At 43.2% G+C, this 21816-nt stretch overlaps 1 protein-coding gene across 9 annotated transcripts in view; it reads right to left on the bottom strand.

The window, feature by feature from the left end:
• The window catches only part of TRPS1 (transcriptional repressor GATA binding 1), a 216290-nt gene extending 194915 nt beyond the window's left edge, over positions 1 to 21375 (bottom strand). For 2 of the 9 annotated variants that reach the window (XM_065054290.1, XM_013368580.3), the window contains exon 1: positions 20496 to 20873. In XM_065054290.1, the coding sequence (XP_064910362.1) occupies positions 20496 to 20505 (10 nt within the window). In that variant the 5' untranslated portion in view covers positions 20506 to 20873. Of the gene's footprint in view, positions 1 to 2979; positions 3209 to 20495; positions 20874 to 21221 lie in introns of those variants that run through there. The other 7 variants (XM_065054287.1, XM_065054292.1, XM_065054291.1 and 4 more) reach the window with 7 other exon arrangements.
• Positions 21376 to 21816: the final 441 nt, after the last annotated feature.

Here is a 21816-nt window from a genome sequence, read left to right on the forward strand (position 1 = left end):
ACCTTAAGACTTCCCTTCTACGAGTTCCTAATAGTAAAGCGAAAAAAACATGAGTTTGAGACAGAAATTTTTAATGCAATGTCATGAGACAATTCCAAGATGATTGTATGAAAAAATATTCCTTTATCCTGGTATCTCCCCCTCCAATCCCTATTGTTGGATGTTGGGTTTTTGTTGTTTATTTTTTTTTCTCCAAGCAAACTGATCAGACTCACATCCTCTTTATAATAAAGCACCCATAAAGTGAAGTCAACAAAGTGATTTGCACAGGTCTCCTAGAAAGGTTCAGAGTCTATGAATAGGAAAAGCTCTACTTGCTTCAGGTCAGGCTTATCACTGCAGAATGTGGAACAGAATTTTGGGGTTTATACCCATACACATACATACATTATTTGTAATATGTATGTTTACAAAATAAAACAAAATCATGTTTCATATATATGTGTGTGTATATATATACATATATGAAGGCGTTGGGAAGCAAAGGCAAATAAAAAAATAATTAAAAAAAAAAAAACTGCATTCATTCTAAGTGCTTTATCTAAGTTTACTTGGGACAAAAGAGTTGTCCTGAGGCTGGAGTGGGACAGCCGTGACTGCTGTTTGCTGCCCAGCACTTGAATGACAAGAGAGGGGGGAAGAGTCATTAATCACCGCGCTCTGGGAACGGGGCAGAGAGAGAGAGGGAGCAACTGCTTTCCGCAACGCTTCCTGCGATAAGGCAGCCAGCGCTGGCACACGGACACACCGACGCACACGCAGACAGACACACACACGAGAGGCAGCTCCGCGGCGCAACGCTGCATGCGACTGCAAACGTGACCACAGCCCCGCACCCCCGACACACACAGAGCTCTTTCAGCTCTCGCCAAACGTGCTGGTGGGGGTGCCGAGATGTGGGCGGGAAGGGGAACCCCCCCCCCGGCTCCCTCCCTGCGCAGGGCGGCCGCGGGCAGAGCCGCGGGAGCCCGCCCGGTGCCGCGTCCCGCAGCCGGGGCTCGTCGGTGATGCTCGTTCACGACACGGACCCAGAACTTAAACGCCGAACAAAGGAAGCCGGACTGATACAGCAGTACAGCTGGGTTTGTGCTGATTTTTTGCCTTTTTTTCCTCTTTTTTTTAATGAGGGAGATCCCAGCAAAACTTTCTTCGCTCGAAGCCAACGTGGTATACCCTCGCCACCTCTTCCCAAGGCACTACTAAGTCTTTAAAGACTTGCAGAGAAGTGTAAATAAGGTAGGGGAGACAGAACTACAGCCATTAACGCCAACACGTCTCCATATCATCCGATAACTTCCCCTTACATGCACAGTACAATACGAGTTTGCTGATCACAGCTTTTCCACTGTACCAGAGCCAAGTGCGGGCAATTACTTACACTTATGTAGACTTTTATAAGAGATAACAGTTATCTCTATTGGAAAGGCACAAGCTGGTTTTTTTTTCTCTCCTCGTCTTTTTTTTTTTTTTTCTTTTTATTTGTATTTCATTACTAAATTGGTTAAAAAAAAAACACAAAAGGTTTTCTGTGCAGGGCACTGATTCACCCAGCTCTGTGCAGAGCGCCGCAGCCTCCTCGCCCCGCCGGGTAGCGCGTTTCATCCAGGCCTGGAAAAGCACTGGTGTAAACCAGCCCACCCATCTTTTCAAAAGCACGTTAACTATCAGAGGTGGGCACCGCAACGCGGTCCCACATGGCGGGTCTGGCGGTGCCAGGGCCGAGCGGGCAGGGGCCGGGGGGGCAGCCCTGCGCGCAGTGGGGCGGGGGGCGGGCGGCCAGAGACGCGCCGGGCGGCCCCGCAGCCGCGCCCGGGCAGCGCAACAGCCCCCGGGCAGCGGCGTGTCCCGTCATGAGGCGCTCCAGCCAGATCCAAACCACTTGGATCCAGGTAAAACAAAGCCATGTTGGGCCCTGGTGCCTCCACTAGCAACGTCCTCGTAGCCAAGATAAAGGCAGGAGCAATCTACGCGGTTTTAATGCAAATGAGATACAGCCCTCAGGCGCTTAGCAAATTGCCAATGCATTGGGGATGCCCCTGCTCTTGTAGCTTTGTTTCCACACATACTTAAAGTTGATGAGTGCTGGTTGTGTTTTTCTTCCCACCACTAAAGGACACAGCAGAGATATAGGAAGTTGGAAAACTGATGTTTCGGTAGCGCTCTGACCTGGTGGCCGCTGCCAGCATCTTTAATTACATTCAGTACATCTACCGGAGCCATTTCACTAGTATTTCTCCTAAAATTTATGGTGGACAATTGTGACACACAGCTAGCATCTCTGAGCAAAAGGAGTATATACTGCATTTATGGAGTCACCATCTTTGCACTCACTTTTTAACCAAAACTACCTGACCCTTAGACATTTGAGGGAAAAGCGTTTCTGCATAGAAGGTCTATCTGTATTCATAAACCAGGGGCATTTTACATGCTGCAGAAGCCTTACGTGACAGCAAATCAAAGAGGGCTTCCATTGCCTTAGTATGAACTCACACGTGTGTTTAAAGCAGATATTAAAAACATGATTCACCGTAATAAAGACATCCCAAACAACTATTTAAAGTCATTCAAAACACAACATTTGGGGGTGGGGACGTGACCATACGGTGCACCTACTCCTCCCCACCTCCCCCCAAAAAAATACAAACTCAAATACTTATTACTAGTAGTAATAATAATGACACATATATATACTTTACCCAGAAGTACAGCAGGGTTCTTAAGAAGATTAGGTCTCGCTTTCAGTTTCACTCACCACTGAACTAGTCAGTTTTGAGAACTGGGTTAAAGAGGTGTGGAGTGTTACTTAGGAGTTACAGAAAGTACATTGGCACGTTAAAGAAAGATGGAACAAAACAGTATCATGATCTATAGAGGGAAATGATGGCTAAAACAGAAGGTACTCATCTAATACACTGCTCAACAATTCTTTTCCTTCCCAAGTGCACGACATACATAGTAAGAGGAGCTCTGAATACTTACTGAACTTATGCAGAGGCATAAATGGCTGTATGTTGCGTGACTTACAGAGCCAGAGGAAGAAGGAGCATATTTTTCATGGAAGCCTCACATCGTATAGGCTGCGTTTGCTTCATTCACATCCTCCTCCTTTCACTGCACTTCAATGTGAAGAAGATAGCCTTAGCAATATTCACCTCAGAAATCCAAAACATTGCAGAGACCGCACTGCAGCAACAGATGAATCTGCTTCACATGCATTGACGTACCTCCTCAACGTCTGAAAGAAATTCCAGCTCCAGTCAACCCACAAGAGACATGTTGCCTGACTGTACCTTGATGGTATTGTTTATGAAGAAGATGATTTACACACTCGTAATGATTTAAGCAGCTACTTTGCATACATTACAGAGAGAACCTGAAACATGTGACCTGCTTCACAAGGCAGGATTATACCTCTGTTCTTGTTGTGTCATGTGCAACCACATTATTTAGTAGTTAAAGCCCAAGCAAGGACTCTGGTATTCCATTGCCCTTGCCGCGCATGCAGCCTGAGAGTTTCGGCATGCCTCTGAAACCAAAGCTTAGCCTCCCAACTTCTAAAGATAGATAGTTAAATAAATGATATAATTGTCAAAGGGGCTCAGTCAAACCTACCACATGGCTCTGGCTGCTCAGGATTATGACGTTTCCTGGCAGGCTTTTTAGGACAGGAAATCTTTCATGGTGTTAATAAATTTGTAACAATGATCATATTCTTAGGGGCCACTCCAATACAAACTTGCATTAGCACTTAGCACCACCTCTCACAAAGCACTGAGAATATGTGCGTGATCAGCATCAGTTAGGAATAAACAGTAAGAACTTCAAATCTTTTTTTTCTGATGACGATTTAAAAAAAGGTCAAAAGCTTTTCAGAAAAATGGAAACTAACATCCGAAGAATGGCTGAGTTCATAGCCTGTCAGTGCTCCTTCATAATTTTGAGTTGTTTTTATTGATCTATACGCTTCTTATGCACAACTTCATTACTGCTTTGATAATTACAAGATAATTAAATACAAGACAGATCATGTATCATGCTAGGGAATCATTTAGTGAGTGAACTGTTGTGCTGAAAAGTGGAATTCTCTCTGTCACTCACAGTGTGGTGATACACCAGTAACAAACACAACAGGAGCTATTTTGGGGATGATGCAGTGGCCTACCGGAGCCACAGAGCGCAGGCACAAAACACAGGGTTCAGAATTAAATGGAAGCACTGCCACACAGGCCTTCACACTTCACAAACACATACAAGAGCACGTTCACATGCAGGTTCACCTCAACTTCAGAGCAAGTTCAACACTTGCCATACAACACATAAGAAAAAGGTCCACATCTGAAAAATTTTTACTTAAGAAGAGAGAGGAAAACCAACGGGTGGAGGGGGAGGTATCTTAGCAGCACCAGGAGTGAAAGCAGCAAAGCTCTGTTCACGGCTTTGCCACTGGCTCATTCTAGCACTGCAGAGTTATTTAGATTCCCCATGCCTTGGCTCACCCGTCAGTACAATGGGTATAATACTTCATCCTGTCCTTAAGAGGCAATTACTGCTTCTGAAATACTCTGGGAACCTTGATTAAAATGCGCTGCAGCTTTGTGATAAGTATTCCCTCTGAAAGAGCGCGCGAGCTGGGTTTTGATGGTGGAAAGTACTACCTGACGGCTGGAAAAGAAAAATAATCATTCTGAATGAGAAGTATGTGCTTGACCTATGCACACCTGTAGGCGGAATCCTCCTGGAATATTTTCTTTTTTTCAGTTAACGTGTGTATTGCAAAGAGAGGAGCAGTGAGAATGGATAATTTAAAAGCTTTTGAAAAGCCCTGGTATTTTCACCAGAGGATCATAGTGGGACGTCTTCAAGAACTCTGATGGAGAACTATATGTAATTAAAAAAAATAATTATTTGTAATGCTCTTCAAATCCTGTTTCATTAAAGAGGGTGAAAAACAAAATCACTTTAAATATGAATGCTTTATGAATAAAGAATTTTTTTAAAAATTGATGAGCATTCATTTTCCCATAGAGTTGCATAAAGCCTGAGTAGTTCACGTAAAATATAATTATCAACAGTTTAAACCACATTTTCCCCTTGAAAATAAATAAATAAATAAGCACGCCAGAATCTTTTTTGTTCATTAAGAGCCAGATCCAGCAGAAAACATCTGCAGACTTCTAGACCAAGCAAGCCCTGGAAGGCCATGGGTACTGGCTGCACCTCGTGCCAACCTCAAAAATTTGGCTGGTTCAGAAAGATTTAAACAAAACAAAAAAAGCCCTGCAGCTTTACATGTCTGGGAATTGTGGAACTGCATTAGGTTTATGAATAAAGAATAGGGGTGAGAAAAAAACCCTCCTTTTAAAAAGGAGATCCCTGTCTCCCCTGTCCTCCGCAATTCCAGGTGCTAGACAGCGGCTACCCTCCCTCCCTGGGGACACCACGGAGCCGGCACCAGAGGCTGCAGTCCAAAACCATGGTCCACCTGCACCCCCTGCTGCAGAGGGCTTGGGGGACCCCAGATCTGGTGCTCACCCCCCCTTTGCACATCCAGGAGGCACCCGAGCATCCAGTGCCCAGCCACCATCCTGGACGTGCTATGCCTGCCACCGGCAAACCCAAAGGGGCGGCCCTGGGACAAGAGCCAGCCCCAGCCACAGGGACACGGCAAGGCCAGCAGCAGCGGCAGCGAGCTTGGGGTGAAGAGCCTGGAGACACGCTCACCCCTCAGCCAGCAGCCTCTCCAGCCCCATGGAAGGATCAGGCTCTACAGCCGGCCCAGCACTCCTACCAGGGGCTTGGACGGGCTCCAAGGCACAGAGCAGGCAAAGAGCCTCGGTACCGCGGGCACCCAGCAGCACCTATTTAGATTTCGGGCTACCCTGAATATGCGTATGCAAACACAACAGGGGAACTGACAGTGTCGGCGTGGCTGGCTGCTGGAATAAAGGAAAAATTTAGGAAGCAAGTTTAGGACTAGGGCCCTGTTACTGCAGCCGATGAAAATTAAAGAACCTGCTGCTACTATAGTCACCACGATTTTAGACTTTTGATAGAAATAATGGCTTTTTCAGACTACTCCTTCACTACATCCCCCTCTGGGAAAGCAAAGAAACCTCCCACTAATTTAAGTCATACCTTGTCTTCTGCCCAACTCAGAGGACCGGCCTACATTTCACATCGACACCCGGCTTGTACCGTGCGGCTTACCCGGTGCAGGGAAGAGGACCAGGCGGGTATTAAAAGACCGAGCAACAGTACACCCATGTGTTCTGCATAAAGGCGATCCCAAAATTTTGGTTTCGCCGCGTTCATTTTACAGACACCTCCTCGAGAGGAACAGCAGCTGCAGTATGCTGCCTTGGTTAGCAAGATGTGATACACAAAGAGATATGTACTTAACAGAGCACAGAGGGACTCTGTGCGATGACCATGGAACTGCAGACACTTTGCAGGTGTGTATTTACAATACTATTTATACAGTGCCGAAAGTGGACTACATTAATATACAGTGTGCATGATTCACTGTCATTAGTCCTGCCTTCAATAATGTGGACCTGAAGATAAATAATATCGCTAGAACCTCTCCCATACAATACACAGACTTCTTAGTTTAATTATATATACAAATTTTCCAACTGCAGTTAGAGATTTTTTTTTTAATTATAAAAAAGTTCTTGAAGTGAAACCTTTGTGAGTTAAAATGAGCCAGCTGACGTAAAAAAATAGTAAACTGAGAAGCCAAGAGTCTTGTATTTAAAATGCAGAGTAAGTTGGATATCTTAAATAAATAACATGAACCTCAACATGCACTAAAATAAACCATGTATTTTAACAACGCTACATACAAATAATCATCATATTTATCATTACAGCATTATATACCTGTTGGATTAGTGCTTTCAAAGTGTTAAGAAATGTACCAGTGTCTTTGAATTAAAATGCACTTTATGCTAAATCTGTGAAGGTGCTCTTGTGGGAAACACTGCATTCTACATTATATTTTTTATTAAAAGAAAAGCTTACACAGCCTCAGAAAAAAAACAACCAAATGGCAAAAATCCCAACTTTGTCCATTCATCCTTTGATTCTGTCTTTGCCATAATAAAATTCTATGAAAGTGTTGCCAGAAATAAAGTCAATCTTTGCGAGGACTTTTTCATCTTTCTTTAAAACCGGGGAGTAACTAGCCTGCAGTTCTATGAACCCTGATGCACAGCACGCTATAAAGATGAGATCCTTGACATTTTTCGCCTGCATCTAAGGAGGAAAAAAATGGGAAAAAAAAAAAAAACTACCTTGAAACTCTAAATTGTGGCTAAGAAACATCTCAGTAAGACACTGAGATCATGTCTCACAAATTGAAACAGCAGCAAGTAGTAGTATCCGTAAACTCAGAAGTAAGGAGCCAGCATTTTCTATACAATTTTAATAAGTGTTTTAAAGTGCCTCTTCCCATTCCATAGCATGGGCACTGAAAGCCATAAATAACCGGATCGGTAAGTAAATTCACCATCTACTAAAAGAATGATTCTTGAGATAACTCAAGAAAGTAAAAGCTGAAGAGCTTGCTGCTAGCAGTTAATGGGACAATCTGACTCAAAAGTCAGAAAGAGCAAAATATCTCCCTTTCATTAATGGGGGGAGGGGGGGAGGGAGCTTAAAAAGTACACAATTAGTTAGCTTTGCAGTGATTAATTCAACAACTGCAAAGCCAAAAACAACTTTAGGCACTTAACCATGAAACTGTCAGTTCTCTTTGCTTGACGATAAAGCATCCAAAAAGTAAACATTAACTCCTGTGTTTTTTCTACGTGTGTATTCCATCATTAAAAGATGATAACCAAAGAATTACCAGGCAAGCTCAGCAGAGGGTTTTTATACCTCATTCCCCCTAACACGGAGGTGAGATGTGCCCAGACTCCATTCCTTTTCCTCACTGCCAGCGCTAATAAGACAGTTCATACCGTTTCCTAAAACTTGACAGAAGGGATCGAAAATCAGACTGAAAATCTTGTCCCCCAGAGGCAGAGAGCTCACCACAATAAGGGAGCTTTGAGGAGGAGGGGACCCCTATACCAACCACGTCCTCTCCATACCAAGGTAAAAGCAGGCAGCAGCTCTTACTCAGACCAACTCTCCCAAGGAAATAAATTGAAGCTCTGTCCAAGTAAGGAACGCAGAAGCGTGTACTTTATCATCTCTTTTAAATAAACTCCAAAATTGAGTAACAATCAAACAAACTGAAAAAGAGCAGGAAGCTGAAGAACAAATCAACGTATTTCTCTGACCTGCAAATATTTAATTCAAGCACGTTCTTCTTTCAAACAAGATGCCTACGAGCGTTTTGATGGCTGCTCATAATCACATGTGTCACTCGCAAAATTATAGCGTTTGGGGAGGGTACTGGGCAACCAAAAATGGCTTTTGCTAGAAGTATGTCACAAGCACATCTTTTAGTCACCTCAGAATTGCACACGATTTCGCTACATTCCTTTGCACTGGCTGTGTGCGGCTTGCTTCACAGAAACACAACTGCAGTAATCTGCTTGACAGTAAACAGTAATCAGTAAATACTATTTACCGAGCAGGTACGTGCCCCTGCTGTTCCCTCAGCCTACCTGTCCCCCATCTCTGCCTTCCACTCTCAATCTGCTTGCTCTGGGAAATTTTAGGAGGGGAATAAATAAATACAGGTAGTGAAATAGTGAAATCTCATAGCTGGCAAGACTTTCCTCTCTGAACGGACAAATTTTTAACTCCACACAGCTCCAGACACTGAAGGATTAGATCCTAACCAGGGAAAACACAGGAAAATGGTAATAAATATTGCATGGTAATCCACGGGAACTTTGGTCCCAATGCGATTTTTCTATAGTATCCTACAATAAATGGCATTACAACATCCATAATCTCAGCTCATATATCAGAGCGCTCTCTCCGCTCTCCTTCTTGCCCTTCCTTCTTTCATGTAGTGCATTTTCTAAGAAAACATACTTTTTCTGCAAAAGTAAAAAGTCAGTGCAGTCCCATTCCTGACTGAAAGCAGCACAGTAACTCGGTGAAAACTACAACGGACCATATCACACTGCACGGAGCTACAGCTGAGGAGCGCGGGGTTTATGGCAGCTTTACTCTGGTAAGGTCTCGTTTGAAATTCCTTCTGACAAGACAAAGGAAGTCACAGTTTGCTGTTGAGAAAAAGCAAATAAACTGTATTCATATGCAGTAAGAGCATTTCATGTCATAGCAGATTTTACAGCATCCTAGTTCTCTTTCTATTCAGGCATGTGTCTTTGGGACAATAAATTCTGAAAACCCAGGAAGGTAAAGCTTGCTTAACCGTGAGTCTCCTTTCACCCGCTAAAATAAATTCCACTGGTGCTTTTTCTTTCTCCTGTGACTATTTTTTAAGCTCTTCCTATTGACAACTAGCCACTGTCTCACTCCACTACTGAAACAAAAATCTTTAAAAATGCCACCTTTTCAGATTCTTGATTTTGCCCCATTGAAATAAAATGTTTTGTACCACAAAGTTCAGCAGAGCTGCCAGGTCAGCTTTGTTAGCAAAGATTTTCATATGTACAAATATAAATTGAGAAATTACTAAAGAAGGGGGGGGAAAAAAATCTAGACAAACCCATTTTAAATGTTCCTTAGATAGTGCAGTACCCCAGCAAATCTCTAAGGAAAGTTAAGCTGAGACTGCCATGAACACCAAATAAATTTGCACCACTGGGATATTTAAGGTCCAATAAATCTTACTTTCCAATGGTTTTAGAACTCCAGAAAACAGTTTTTCAGCTCTAGACTCTGTATGTTGTAACAAAACTGTCTACCTAAAAGCTATTGACTTAGACCTGCCATCTGTGAGAAATATTTTCAGAACATACTCATGTCTGCTGAGCTACCAAATTATGAAGACCTTCCTTAAGAAAAAAACAAACCACAAACATACATATATACATACATAAAAACCAACCGAACAACTTACTGTCTTTTTCTGTTTGCATGATAATGCTCAAGAAAGTTGGTTAAAAATGCCCCCATTTCCAATTCAAATTCTTATTCATTTATTTGAACCCTCTCATGTTGCCGTCAACAACATGAAACCAACAACTAATTGGAAAAAATAAAATGCAAAGCAATAAAATCCATCACAGTTCAGACATGACATGCTGAGCAAGAGCATAAGAGCAACAACATCAACCTAAGCAATCACACCATTGTGCAATTTCTCTGATATTGTTAAAAATACTAAGATTTATCTGATATTATTATAAATGCTCCTAATTGCTGGGGGAATAAAAAAAAAAAAGTCAGATGATATAGAAAAATATTTTATTTACTACGCTGCAACTTTTTTTGCAGTTTGGTTATATCAAAAGCACGTTCTGTGGATGATGAAAGTCACTGCTTCCCTCGGCCTGTGAAAAATATCCTGATGCCCTGGGCACGGCATACAGCTTTCTGAGGGCACTGCAGCCTGCTTACATGGATGTACATGTAACGCTGGAGCTTCACTGGCTCCACCGCTGTTTCTAGAAGCCTTTCAGAAAGCAGTTGGTGAGGAACAAGAGGCAAGCGTGGCCATGAAGGCAGGGAGCAGCAGCAGGGCTCAGAAGCAGGTGTACGAAGTAAAACTACCTTTTATTTTCATTCCCCTTTGGGAAGTGAACTGATTTCAAGCCAAAAGAACACTTCAAAAGGTGAGCCTGAACCGTGATCCCGCTGACGGGCAGCTTTGCGCGGTGGAATACCGCTCCACCATCCTGAGTGGAGCAGAAAAAATGCAAGATGGAGCAAAACCGTAAGAAAGTGCACTATGGATCCACGAAAACCACAGTTCCCTCTCAGTAAACTGCAACATAATTAGGAATTTTCCCGATGAGGATCAGATCTTACTCTAGATCAAATTAGTAGAAGTTTTGTCCCTTGCAAGTACAGAGGAAGATTAGGGCCATACTCAAAGGGATTTAATCAATGCTTGGTCATATCTAAGTTTCCCACAGACTGCCAGACAAAGCAGGTTAGATCCACCTTCATAAAAATCATTTGCCTAAATATCAAACCAGCCCAAACATTAAAAATAAATCAAGTTATGCTAAACATTGTTTTCTTGCTATCAAACTTAATGTTGTAAACAACTGAAGGGCAGTGATGCAAAATGGATTCTTGCCTAGATTTGTAAACTTTTCCAGGGGTTGTAATATCCTGCATTTGATGACATCATGAAACTAACCACAAGTAAAAGTTGGGTTTCAATTTGTTCTACTTTTCCCTCATTAGTCTCTGTGTCAGAAATAGAATAAGAACCCTCATTAAGTCACATTAAATTCTTTAAACTCATTAAGGGCTCAGAGAAAGAACAATACAAACACTGGTGTTTTTGTAAAAAATTATGCAACACAGATGGACTTCCATTTCCATGTATTTTTAGAATGTATGTATGTGCATAGAGCAGCCAAAGAGAGGCCGACAGGCGTGAGTGAGAGACAGAGAGGCAGAGTAACAGAGACAACAAGGCAGAGCATACCTTACATATGACAGAATGATACCTAGATATAAGTGGATTATGCATGATCACTTCTGACCTGATATGGATGAAGTGCTTAATGCTCTGTATCCTGAACCGTGGCAGAGCTGGAGTCAGAGCCATACCCCACATTTCTTTTCAATTAACGATTCCTCAGACCCTCTTCCAGGGAGAAAACAACCTTGAGGGCCACACAACCACCAGCAATCTAGTGGCCATCTAACTTTCTGTCCATGACTACTCTGATTGCTGCTGCTGATTGTAGTTGAAGACACATCTACGATTCATGCTTATGGGCTTACACGTAAGATACAGGTGTGTGCAGAATTTCAACAGTCTTGGAGAGTATCTCTGGGTGTGCAAAGGGTAGGTATCTGTTAGAAGGTTTATTGTAGCTGAATGACTCAGATATACATTGTTGCTAATTTCTGATCTTTCTCCCCCCCATAAGACTGGAAATATGAGCTCAATGTCACAAAATTATTTACATTCCTACCGTACGCTCAAACAACTATTAAAGGATTAATTTAATCCTTTTTCTTTTTCTTTTTTTTGTGATAGATATAACATGCAAATAGGAGTTTAGTTCTAAAGACAACTCCAGATCCGAACAAAGTAGAAGGAGACTAATTAGATGGCATAAATTTCAGATGTCTGCAGCGGGGTACGAAAAGAAAACGGTACATACAGTAGATGGGAGAGCAGAATTACTCTTTCTTTCCTTCCTTCCTGCCACTGTGACAGCTGAAATGAGACGTGGGATTTTTCCTGAGAGCCCCCAGCCCTGAGCACCCAGCGCTGGGTGCCAGCGCGGCACGGGCAGCGGCTGCCGCGCAGGAGCTCTCATCTCCTTTCTCTAGCAGAGTCAGATACTGTTTACCTGCAAGGCACCTGGTAAGCCTAATCTATTTTCACAAGCTTTTGCCTCAGGTATTTGGGGTAAGGTTTACTTTATTAATTGTCTGCGTGCACGCATGTCCATATCTATGCATACAGAGAAGAAAGCTCGGCAAAAACCGGCATGTATTGCATTTTTGGTTTATACTCTGTAACTGCAGCTGGAGAATGTCTGATGAGTATATTTAATAAGCGTAAAAATGAGAACGATAATTATAAAAGCAAACTATGTTCAGATTAGGAAGCTGAAATTGGAGGTACCTTTCTTTCATCAACTGAATTCAAGAAGCAGCGTTTCATCTGCATGGTGGGTTTTGGATGATGTTCTACATAACTTGTGGCATTTGCTTGAAAAGCGGTGTATGAGAAAGTTAAAAAGAATCATACTTTGGAAACACTGAAAACCTTTTACCCCCAAAGAAAATTGCTTTATCCTAACTCATTTAACTTCCATTAAACATTAAACCACATCTGCATATAGGAATTTCAGGCGATACTTAACTTTGGTATCTACTTCAAACTTTTTTAGATCAGTTGAGAATTTGGTTTTTTAAAATAATCCCAGTAAAGTCACAGGCATATCCAAAAGCAGAAAGCAGTCTGTAAGGTATCTGTCTAGGCAGAATATGGTATATATATTTTATTTTTTTTTTAAATTAACTACTAGCAAAAATTCCCCCCTGCTTTTTGGTGAAACACCAAGCTGTATGTTTAATTTTTTAAGTTTCAGTATGTATTTTAGACTTGCAGACTTCGCAAAGTAGGTCAGGAATACCCATAGGATACGCTTTTGAAGGCTACAGATAGCAGAACACACCATTTACGGCTTTGTATATACACATACATACACATTCTATATAATATAGATAGATTCAATGATTTAAACACATTACAACTATACTGTGTGTTTCAAGAACATTCAGATATTTACACTGTTAGATCACCACTCATTTTAGACCTATGCTAGTGCCAGCTGCCAAAAAAAAGTACACAAATCAAAATATGTTACCTTTGTTCAAACAATACTGCTGTTCATTATATAATAAAAACTGTCATGCTTAATCTTCCAGGAACCAAGAACTGGTACATTCTTGGACCAGAGGTGGCCTGAAATGGTTTAAGGCAAAACTGAAGCATATTGTTTAAGTAAATCTTGCTGAGAAACATAAGCGCATTGATGATTTTTACCATCATCTTTTACAGACATTTTTTTTTAGATATATTTATAGACTAAAAATGCTGGCATATTTTCAAAATGCAGAGAGAATAACACATCAGTGCTTTTTCTATAACATTTTACAATATCAAATTATGTTTTACCTCCTGCACTGTCAGCCTCACTAAATAGAATGGGGGATCTGAAAAGGATGCTTGAGAACAGATGAAGTAAAATGTGCCTATTAAAGTTACATGTTGAGTTTGAGAATATCCCAAAGTGAAAGTTTTCCTCAGGAGTTTTCAGTATTATCCAGGTATCCCAGGGGTTGTTGTGGGTACTAAGCTACAGGCTGTGATGTTCATTTACCATTAGAGATATAAAAATTGCTAAAAGCAGCATTCAAAAACGCGTCTACAGTACGATATAGAGAAATAAATGTGTTAAATTCTTCAGAGTTTGAACTTTTTAAACTCCTATTTTAATTTGTGAAAACGCTAACTAAAAAGAAGTACACTTCACTTATTATCTGGTTTACAGCATTACAACTCCAGGACTTCTTCAGATTTCTAAGACTACGAAGGAAGTATTTTACAATTTCATTGTTAACAACACGGCTGATACAATATTCATCAAGCAGACACAGTCTTACTTACAGACAGACACAGACACACACAAATCTGCAGAGACCAATCCTGCAGCCTTTACTGAATTCAAAAGTCCCCCTGACGTCAATGAGTATTTTTCAAGAATGAGAATTGCAGGATCAGGCCCAAAAAAGCGCTTATGAAGATGAGATGTTACTTCAACAGATTGAATGTTAGATTAAATATAAAGACTGAGGCAAGACAAGTCTGGGGTTTAAACCCTAGGGAGGATTGACATTTAAAGTGTTGCCACTGAATTATAGCTCTCCACATTGGGTGGGGTAACCTCCAACTGGGTGGAGTGTCTCCCCTAAAGGAAGGGAAAACTGGCACAAGCCAACTTGGTCTTTGAACGATTTCCCTACTTGCCAACTTATGAAGTCGTCCTGACGTCAACTTCGTCAAGAACGTCTATTGCCCAACTCCGTCTTTTACCATAGAAAGTTTGCTGTTTTCAAAACCCCAGCAGCCGTAGAAGAGAAATCAAGGAAACAAACCAGAAAACTCTAAACAAAATAAAGAAACTAGGAAAAAAAAAAAAAGACAGTAGACGGGATTTTCTTAAGTACGGTTAATTTTTAAAAAAATCTTGTTTCTAATATCAGTTTCATACAAATAGATACAGATCACTAGAGACTATTACTAAACATATTTTAAAACTGGCTTAGCTTTAAAATATGGGGTGGAGAGTGCACTGCAAGTGGCCGCTCTGCAAGATGGGATCTCTCCCACCTTCTGCAATGGGCAGTGAATATTTTCCCAATCAGCATCACTAACAGGTGTAAAATAATATTCACTGAACTGCCATCAAAGGTATGTTTAACATATTGTTCCCCTCTGAATCAAAATAAATTGTTTCTCCGAAAGAAGGCTTCGGGTGCTGGGCGTGAGAGAAGGGGCATGGGACGGGGGGGGCGGAAAATCAAATAACAAAAAAAAAAGAGGGATAAAACATCTCAAAATGCCCATGGGAAAAAAAATAAAATAAAAATCAGAAAACAGTTTAAGTTACCGTAACCTGAAATGCACCAGCCATCACAAAGAGCAATTGGAGAAATCCAGCAGAGCTCAGCAGGAAAGATTTTTAATAACAGATTGAAAAACAAGAATAAAAATAACTGCATCAACAGGGCCTTTCTTCCTCAGGCCACAAGCCCGTTTTTACTTGAATTTAAAAAAAAAAATGGCAGTTTGGCCACTAAAACCAATCCAGAACATTATTAAAAGTTAAAAGCTACCAATTACTTCTGTCTGTTCTTTTAAAGCAAAGTTTGGCATTACGTCAGTTGGTTTAAAGAAAACAAGAAAGAGAGAGAGAAAGAGGAGAGAAAGTTTCCTGCTTGTATAAATTAAACCACCAGGGAAGGTGTCTAGCCACTTGTAAAGCATTTATTACAAGTTTTTAAAGGGCTAGTAACATTTTAAAAATTAAATATTTTAAAATAAATTTAAGGGGGGGAAAAAAAAGTCAATCTGAGGCTGGAAAGAAAGCAGACTTACGAGAAATTAGACATGCGTGAACTGCAGCTAAGAAAATAAGAAGTCCTATTAGGACTAAACCTTGCAATTCAAAATAATTCTGTTTTCGAGACAGAAAAAATCTTGTTGTAGCTGCTGTACTCTCATGCATCCCCTACAAGCATGGAAAAGTTCCACTGAACTTTACGGGATGGAACCAACTGGGTTCTGTAGGAATGTCCTACAGAAGTGCCACTCGTGGCAGCTGTGCAATGTAATGAAGAATTTTATCTTTGTAGCTTTTCTAAATCCACATACAGAGATTTGCAGCAGAAGTAAGATTCCTTAGTTAATGCGGCAGGACTGTAATAAAAATCACTGATAGAAAGACTAGCAATTTCTATTAAATTTCAGATCTATTTTCCGCTGGTGCTGTTACTATTAAATTTTAAAGAACCACTTTAAAGGTACTAGAAATAAGAAACCGATAGCACGGAACATGAATAAAACATAGAGGGCTATTAAACAAAGTTTCTTACACGCAGCTATGCCAGTTCACCTAAATCACAGTCTTCCAAACCCCATGATGCCAAATCAGAGACTCCTCTGACTCCGGACGACACATCAAGTGGAATGGTGCTACAGTTGTGCAACGCTTTGGGGGTGTGACAAAACGTCCACTGGGGACTTCAACCGAGACTGTGGTAGTTATTCTCCCATTGCTCCCTGTTCATCTGAGCCTTGGTCTGCATGACAAGAAGTCAGAATAATACGGCACCTCTTCTCTCCCCCTCAGCGCTGCTCTGCCCCAGCAGCGTTTCTTATGTTCTGGGCACATTTACAACTGGCGAAGGAGCCGCGTTCTGGAAGGCCCTTTATTGATTAGGTGCAGTGAATAATAAGCATATTCTGAAAAATGTAGTTGCATGCCTTGCCCTTGTAAACATTTACTATGTAATGGTCTAATTGTACTTTAATGCTTCACATGATCTGATATGTCATTATGTGTTTTTCTTTTAATTAGCAAATACACAATGCAAAAAAAAAAGCAAAGCCCAGAAAATCTGTACGTACCATAAAAACTGAAGTGAAAATAGTCTTTAAGTAATCAAATATTCTCTCTTTGCAGGCAGGCTTATCTTTTTAAAGTCAGAAGAGAACTTCATTGGCACAGGGTAGGAGAAAGAACTCCATAATTCATGACAGTACCAAGAAAAAAAGTTGTTCTTCTCCAGGAGGACTGGAAAGGGCACTTTTATTTATCTTCTGGACAGACAAAAATAGTAGAACCTAGACCAGATATGCTGTAATTAATGTATCCAAAGGTCAACAGGCAATGGTATTTATACAATAGATGGGTGCAGACTACGCTGGTTATAGTATTAATCATCAGTATTTGAAAATGGCATTGTTTTCTTACTAGGTAAGAATTCTAGAAAGTTTCAGAAGGAAAAAAGAAACTTTTTCTTTTTTTCCTCATACCTGCCTGCTGTTCTTTTTAACTAATTGCTTTTTAACTTGTGAGGTGTAATACTTGGGACAAAAAAGCATGAGTTTACAGTCGCCCAGGACTGCCAAAAACAGACCCAGACTACCTCACTAGTTATGTTGAGGAAACTAAATTAAGCAAGGGCAAACACCAACTGGAAAGTTGTCAGTTTACTGAATGAATGGCTTCATTTTACACAGCAGTTATAATATCTTAATCAGAATATATTTCTGTTCAAGGCCAATACTTTTACTACCAGGTGGCAGTTTGTTTTAACTGAACTGTATTAAAAACGTAATTTATTTCCACTTTAGTTTCACCTAACAAAAAGGGTTGTCAGATTCCCAGCCTGTCATGTTCAAAAATATTTAACCATAAACTTTCTCACAATGTTATATTTGGTGTTACCCACAAACCTTTATTAAAGCGATACTGCCAGTGTGGCTGCAGTTAAGATCTGAGAATGTTTCTATTAAGATTATTACATTAAAATATTGTCAAGAGTTTGTAAGAGACATAAATATTCATACACGTACGCCCCCCTCAAACTTAGAAGGAAAGTTCCACATAAAAAGAAAAATTTAAATACATACCCAAAGTTGCCTGTTTGTAATTAAAATTTTGGGTTTTTCCTAAACATCTTTGCTAATTTTTTAACTCTTTCACAGTGTAATGTAAAATAGTTTTGTTTCAAAGCAACTGCCTGATAAAGTGTTAAAAGAGGTAATTCACATGAAGAGAAAGTAATTAGTCATTGTTTGCACAGTGCTTTGAAAATATAAAACCCTATATGCCAACTAGCATTAAAATATAATATGATTGAAAAACAGAGATTTAACAAGCAACCATTGCATCTCACAGACACTTGAGTCCACACACAGGAACTAGTAGTACGCTGTTATTAATGCACAATCACGATACGTGAATAAGAATATTCCTCACACACAGCTAGAGCGTGCATGATAATAGTGTGTGCCATGAAGGTTTACTATGAATGACAGACAACCCATGATAAAAAAATAATCCTGCTAGGGATTTATAAAGTAATAGTGAATTTACTCTATCACCGATAAAAACATACGGCAACCCACAAAGCTACCGTATAAATTATGCTAAAAATGCATTAAAAATATAAGAGAATATGCTGGCTGCATCCTAAGTGTTTGATGCCCAAAGAAGTCTCAGATCTCTGAAGCTGTCATTTACATTTTTTTCTTTATTAACATTACTATGAAATAGAGAAAAAAATAAAGCCATATTCTCACACGCAAAGATTGCCCAGTGTTATTTAGAGTCTGTTTTAGAGGATCACAGGCAAAACATGTAAACTTAAAAGCTGATGCAACTTTGCCCTTTACTTACTTTGTTGTGACTACGTATATATGCAAAGTTTCAAACAGAGAAAATTTATTAGATGTAACAAAAAAAAAAGCGATAATCAGACAGAACAGGGTGGAACAGGAAGACTAACTCTCCTCATATCTAATCTTTCTTGGTCTTAAAAAGTTGAAGCAGACTTCTGCTGTCACAGCCTCAGTTTTAACTTGTATATAGGCAGTGATGCACTACTAAACTCTAGCGTTATTGAGTCTATGTGGCAGACCTTGAGCAGGTAGACATTTTTCAAGAGGAAAAAGAGACTTTTTTTTGCCTCTCTACAGAGAAAGGTTCCACTTGTTTGGTTTGACCACATTATTAACAAACTTTCATTCAGTGGTTAAAAGAGAGAGAAAAAAAAAAAATCATTCAAAGTGTTGATATCATTTCCAGACAGTCTTGTCAGCATCACAATTTACAGGAAATAGTTGATGTTCTCAAACAAACCCTGTATTTACTCATAGACCCAGAGTACTTAAAAAAAAATCCTCAGTCTTTTGGAAGTCTTTTTTTAAATGTCACTCTGGTGGAATATCTGAGAGAGCTGTCTAACCTAACACACATATTGTGAACATGAGGCGAACACAAACTGCAGTTCAGAAGACTACTGTAACTTTTATTCTCATTTTGTCCACGTCAGGAACTGGCTCTTACCACTACTTTCCTTTGCTGCCCCTTGCATTTTTAACTCTGGCAGTCTTCTCTAAATGTTCAAGTTTTCCTAAAACCAACAGGAAAGTAACATGATGCCACCAGCATCCATAGGATTCAATTGCGCAGCTGAAGAAGACTGCTGGAAGTTTGATGGTTTCTTGAGAGACATACTGAACTCAATTAAACAAAACCTAAAGCGTATTAAATTATTGTTTGTTTCAATCAACATTCAAAATGCGCTGCGTGCTGTAAAAGCAGCAAAGGCAGCATGGTCCACATAATAGTTTACACTCTTTTTGCTAGAAAATATATTGCCCTCGGAGGGGATTTGTCGCCTTGGTTCCCCAAGTGTACTGAGGTGCCCCTGGCTCCAGCCCCGCCAGGCAAGGTACTCGCAGTGGCGGGGGAAGGAGTGATGGGGAGAGACGTCTCTCCTCTTCAGCTCATCACTCTCCCCACAGCTCAGTCAGTGCACTTGAGAAGTTTGCCATTTGCAGACAGAAAATACCACCGATTGTAGGGGAAAAAAAGAAAAAAAAGATAAAATATAAAGGAGGCCAGCGGGCCCCACTAGAAACCGTGTAGGAGTGCCGGGATGTCTGAGCGCCTTGATTTGCAGCAGGGAGGTAGATAAACAATGCTCCCGACACGTCAAGCCCCCTTGGGGAGCCGCTTGCGTCCCAGGGCAGCGCGGCGGCGGGCAGCACCCCGGCGGGCAGCACCCCGGCTCCGGCCCTGCCCGGCCCCGGCCCGGGCCACCCCGGCTGCCCCGGGCGCGGGGCGCCCATCGCCGTGCAGCCCCTCCATCCCCGGCCTCGCCTCCATTCATTCCTCCCGTCCGACAAGCAAACACGCGGGTAACTGCAGCGGGGAGCAGCCCCCCGCCAGCAGCCCCCGAGGAGGAGGGAAGGGGGGGAAGTGAGACGCTCCACAAAGTTGTGGCAGGCAGGGGAGAGCCGAGCGTGGGGACGCAGGGCTGAGAGCAGAACTTCGCCTTTAAGAGGGAAAAGTTTTACGTCTCTCTGCGCTCTGATCTCAAAAAAAAAAAAAAAAAAAAAAAACACCAAAACAAAAAATCACCACCACCATCTCGCCTTTTCCTTCGGTGTGAGCGGGAGGGACCCCGAGCCCCCCACCCGGCGCACCGTAGCTCTGCACCCGGCCTCCCCCTGTGTGTCCCCAGCAAGAAGGAAGAAATGGGAAAGAAACAAAAAAAAAAAAAAAAGAAAAGAAAAAAAGAAAAAAAAAAAGAAGGGGGAAAAAAAAAGTTTTTCCCAAACTTACTACTCTTCATGATGGTGTCTCTGTGCCCCGCTTGTCATGATCCCCATTAAAACTTCCAGCAGCGGCAGGAGCGGCAGAACTGTGAGACTGCAGCTCATCGGATGCGAACCCTCTTTGCTCGTCTTCTACTTCCACCCCCCGCGTCTCCCTTCCCCTCCCCCCGGAGCGTCCCGGTGCTGGGGAATCGGCGACCGCGGAGATAAGGCGCGGAGAGGCGCGGAGGGGAGGGCAGAGCCGCACCAGCCCGCGGCCACCGCCGCCGCTCCCCTCCCCGCCTCCGGGCCAGGGGGCTGCTCCCCTTGCCCGCCGCCGCCGCTGAACTTGACCCTCCCGACTCCAGCGGGGCTACCGCGGTTTTGAAGTCGCCAATTTCCAGCCATCACACATGGCTTTGACCCACCGACGGGGGGAAGGGGGGCGCGGGGGGGGGGATGCACCAAAAAAAGCCTGTGAAATCCGAGCAGTCCCCTGCTCCCTGTGATTATGCCCGGCCCCGCTTTTGTTGATTTTTTATTTTTTTGGGGGGGGGCGTATTTTTGGGGAGGGGGTGCACCCGTGTTTGCCCCCCACCCCCCCGGGCACAAGCCGCGCCGCCGCGGGCTCCGCGCCCCCGCCCCGCGCGGCGCCCCCCCCGCGCCCGCCGCCGCGCCGCCCCCTCCCGGCCCGCCGGCCGCGGCGCCCTCCCCGCCGCCGGGCTGCCCCCGCCCGCGCCCCCCCGCGCCTTACCTGTTGATTAACCGTCAGCAACAGCCCCGGCAGCCTGGAAGATGGTGGAGCCGCGGCGTGAGCCATGAACCGTCTCCTGCTGCCGGCGGAGTTGGCCGCGGATTATGTGGCGGTGGCCGGGAAGGAGGGGGTGGGGGGGGCGGGGGGCCGCGGCGCCGCTGCCTCCCCCCTCGGCCCCGCTCGGCGGGGAGGGGGCGACGGGTCCGCCGGCCGCCGGCGGGCGGTGCGGGGGCGGGGGCGGGGGCGCGGCGGGGCGGGGGGCGCGGGCCGGGGCACGGCGCGGCGGCCCCGCCGGCGGCGAGGCGGCGGCCTGGGAGCGCGGGGCGGCCGGCGCGTTATCAGGACTGTTATCGCTTGTCAGGACCTCCGTCTCCCCGCATTACGTCAGTTTCAAGACACCAACACTATTAATATCAAAGGAGCCTTCGCGGAGGAAAGCGCCACCCCAGACGGAGCGCCCTTAAAGAGACAGTGCAGGCGGCCCCGCCGCGCGGCCCGCGCCGCCCCCCGCCGCCCGCCTCCGCCCGCCGCGACGCGGCCTCCGCCGCCGGGCCACGGCCACGGGCGCGCTCGGCCCGAGCCCGGGCAAGCGGAG

The sequence above is a fragment of the Columba livia genome, chromosome 2, assembly GCF_036013475.1.
Source record: "Columba livia isolate bColLiv1 breed racing homer chromosome 2, bColLiv1.pat.W.v2, whole genome shotgun sequence".
NCBI classification, from domain to species: domain Eukaryota; kingdom Metazoa; phylum Chordata; class Aves; order Columbiformes; family Columbidae; genus Columba; species Columba livia.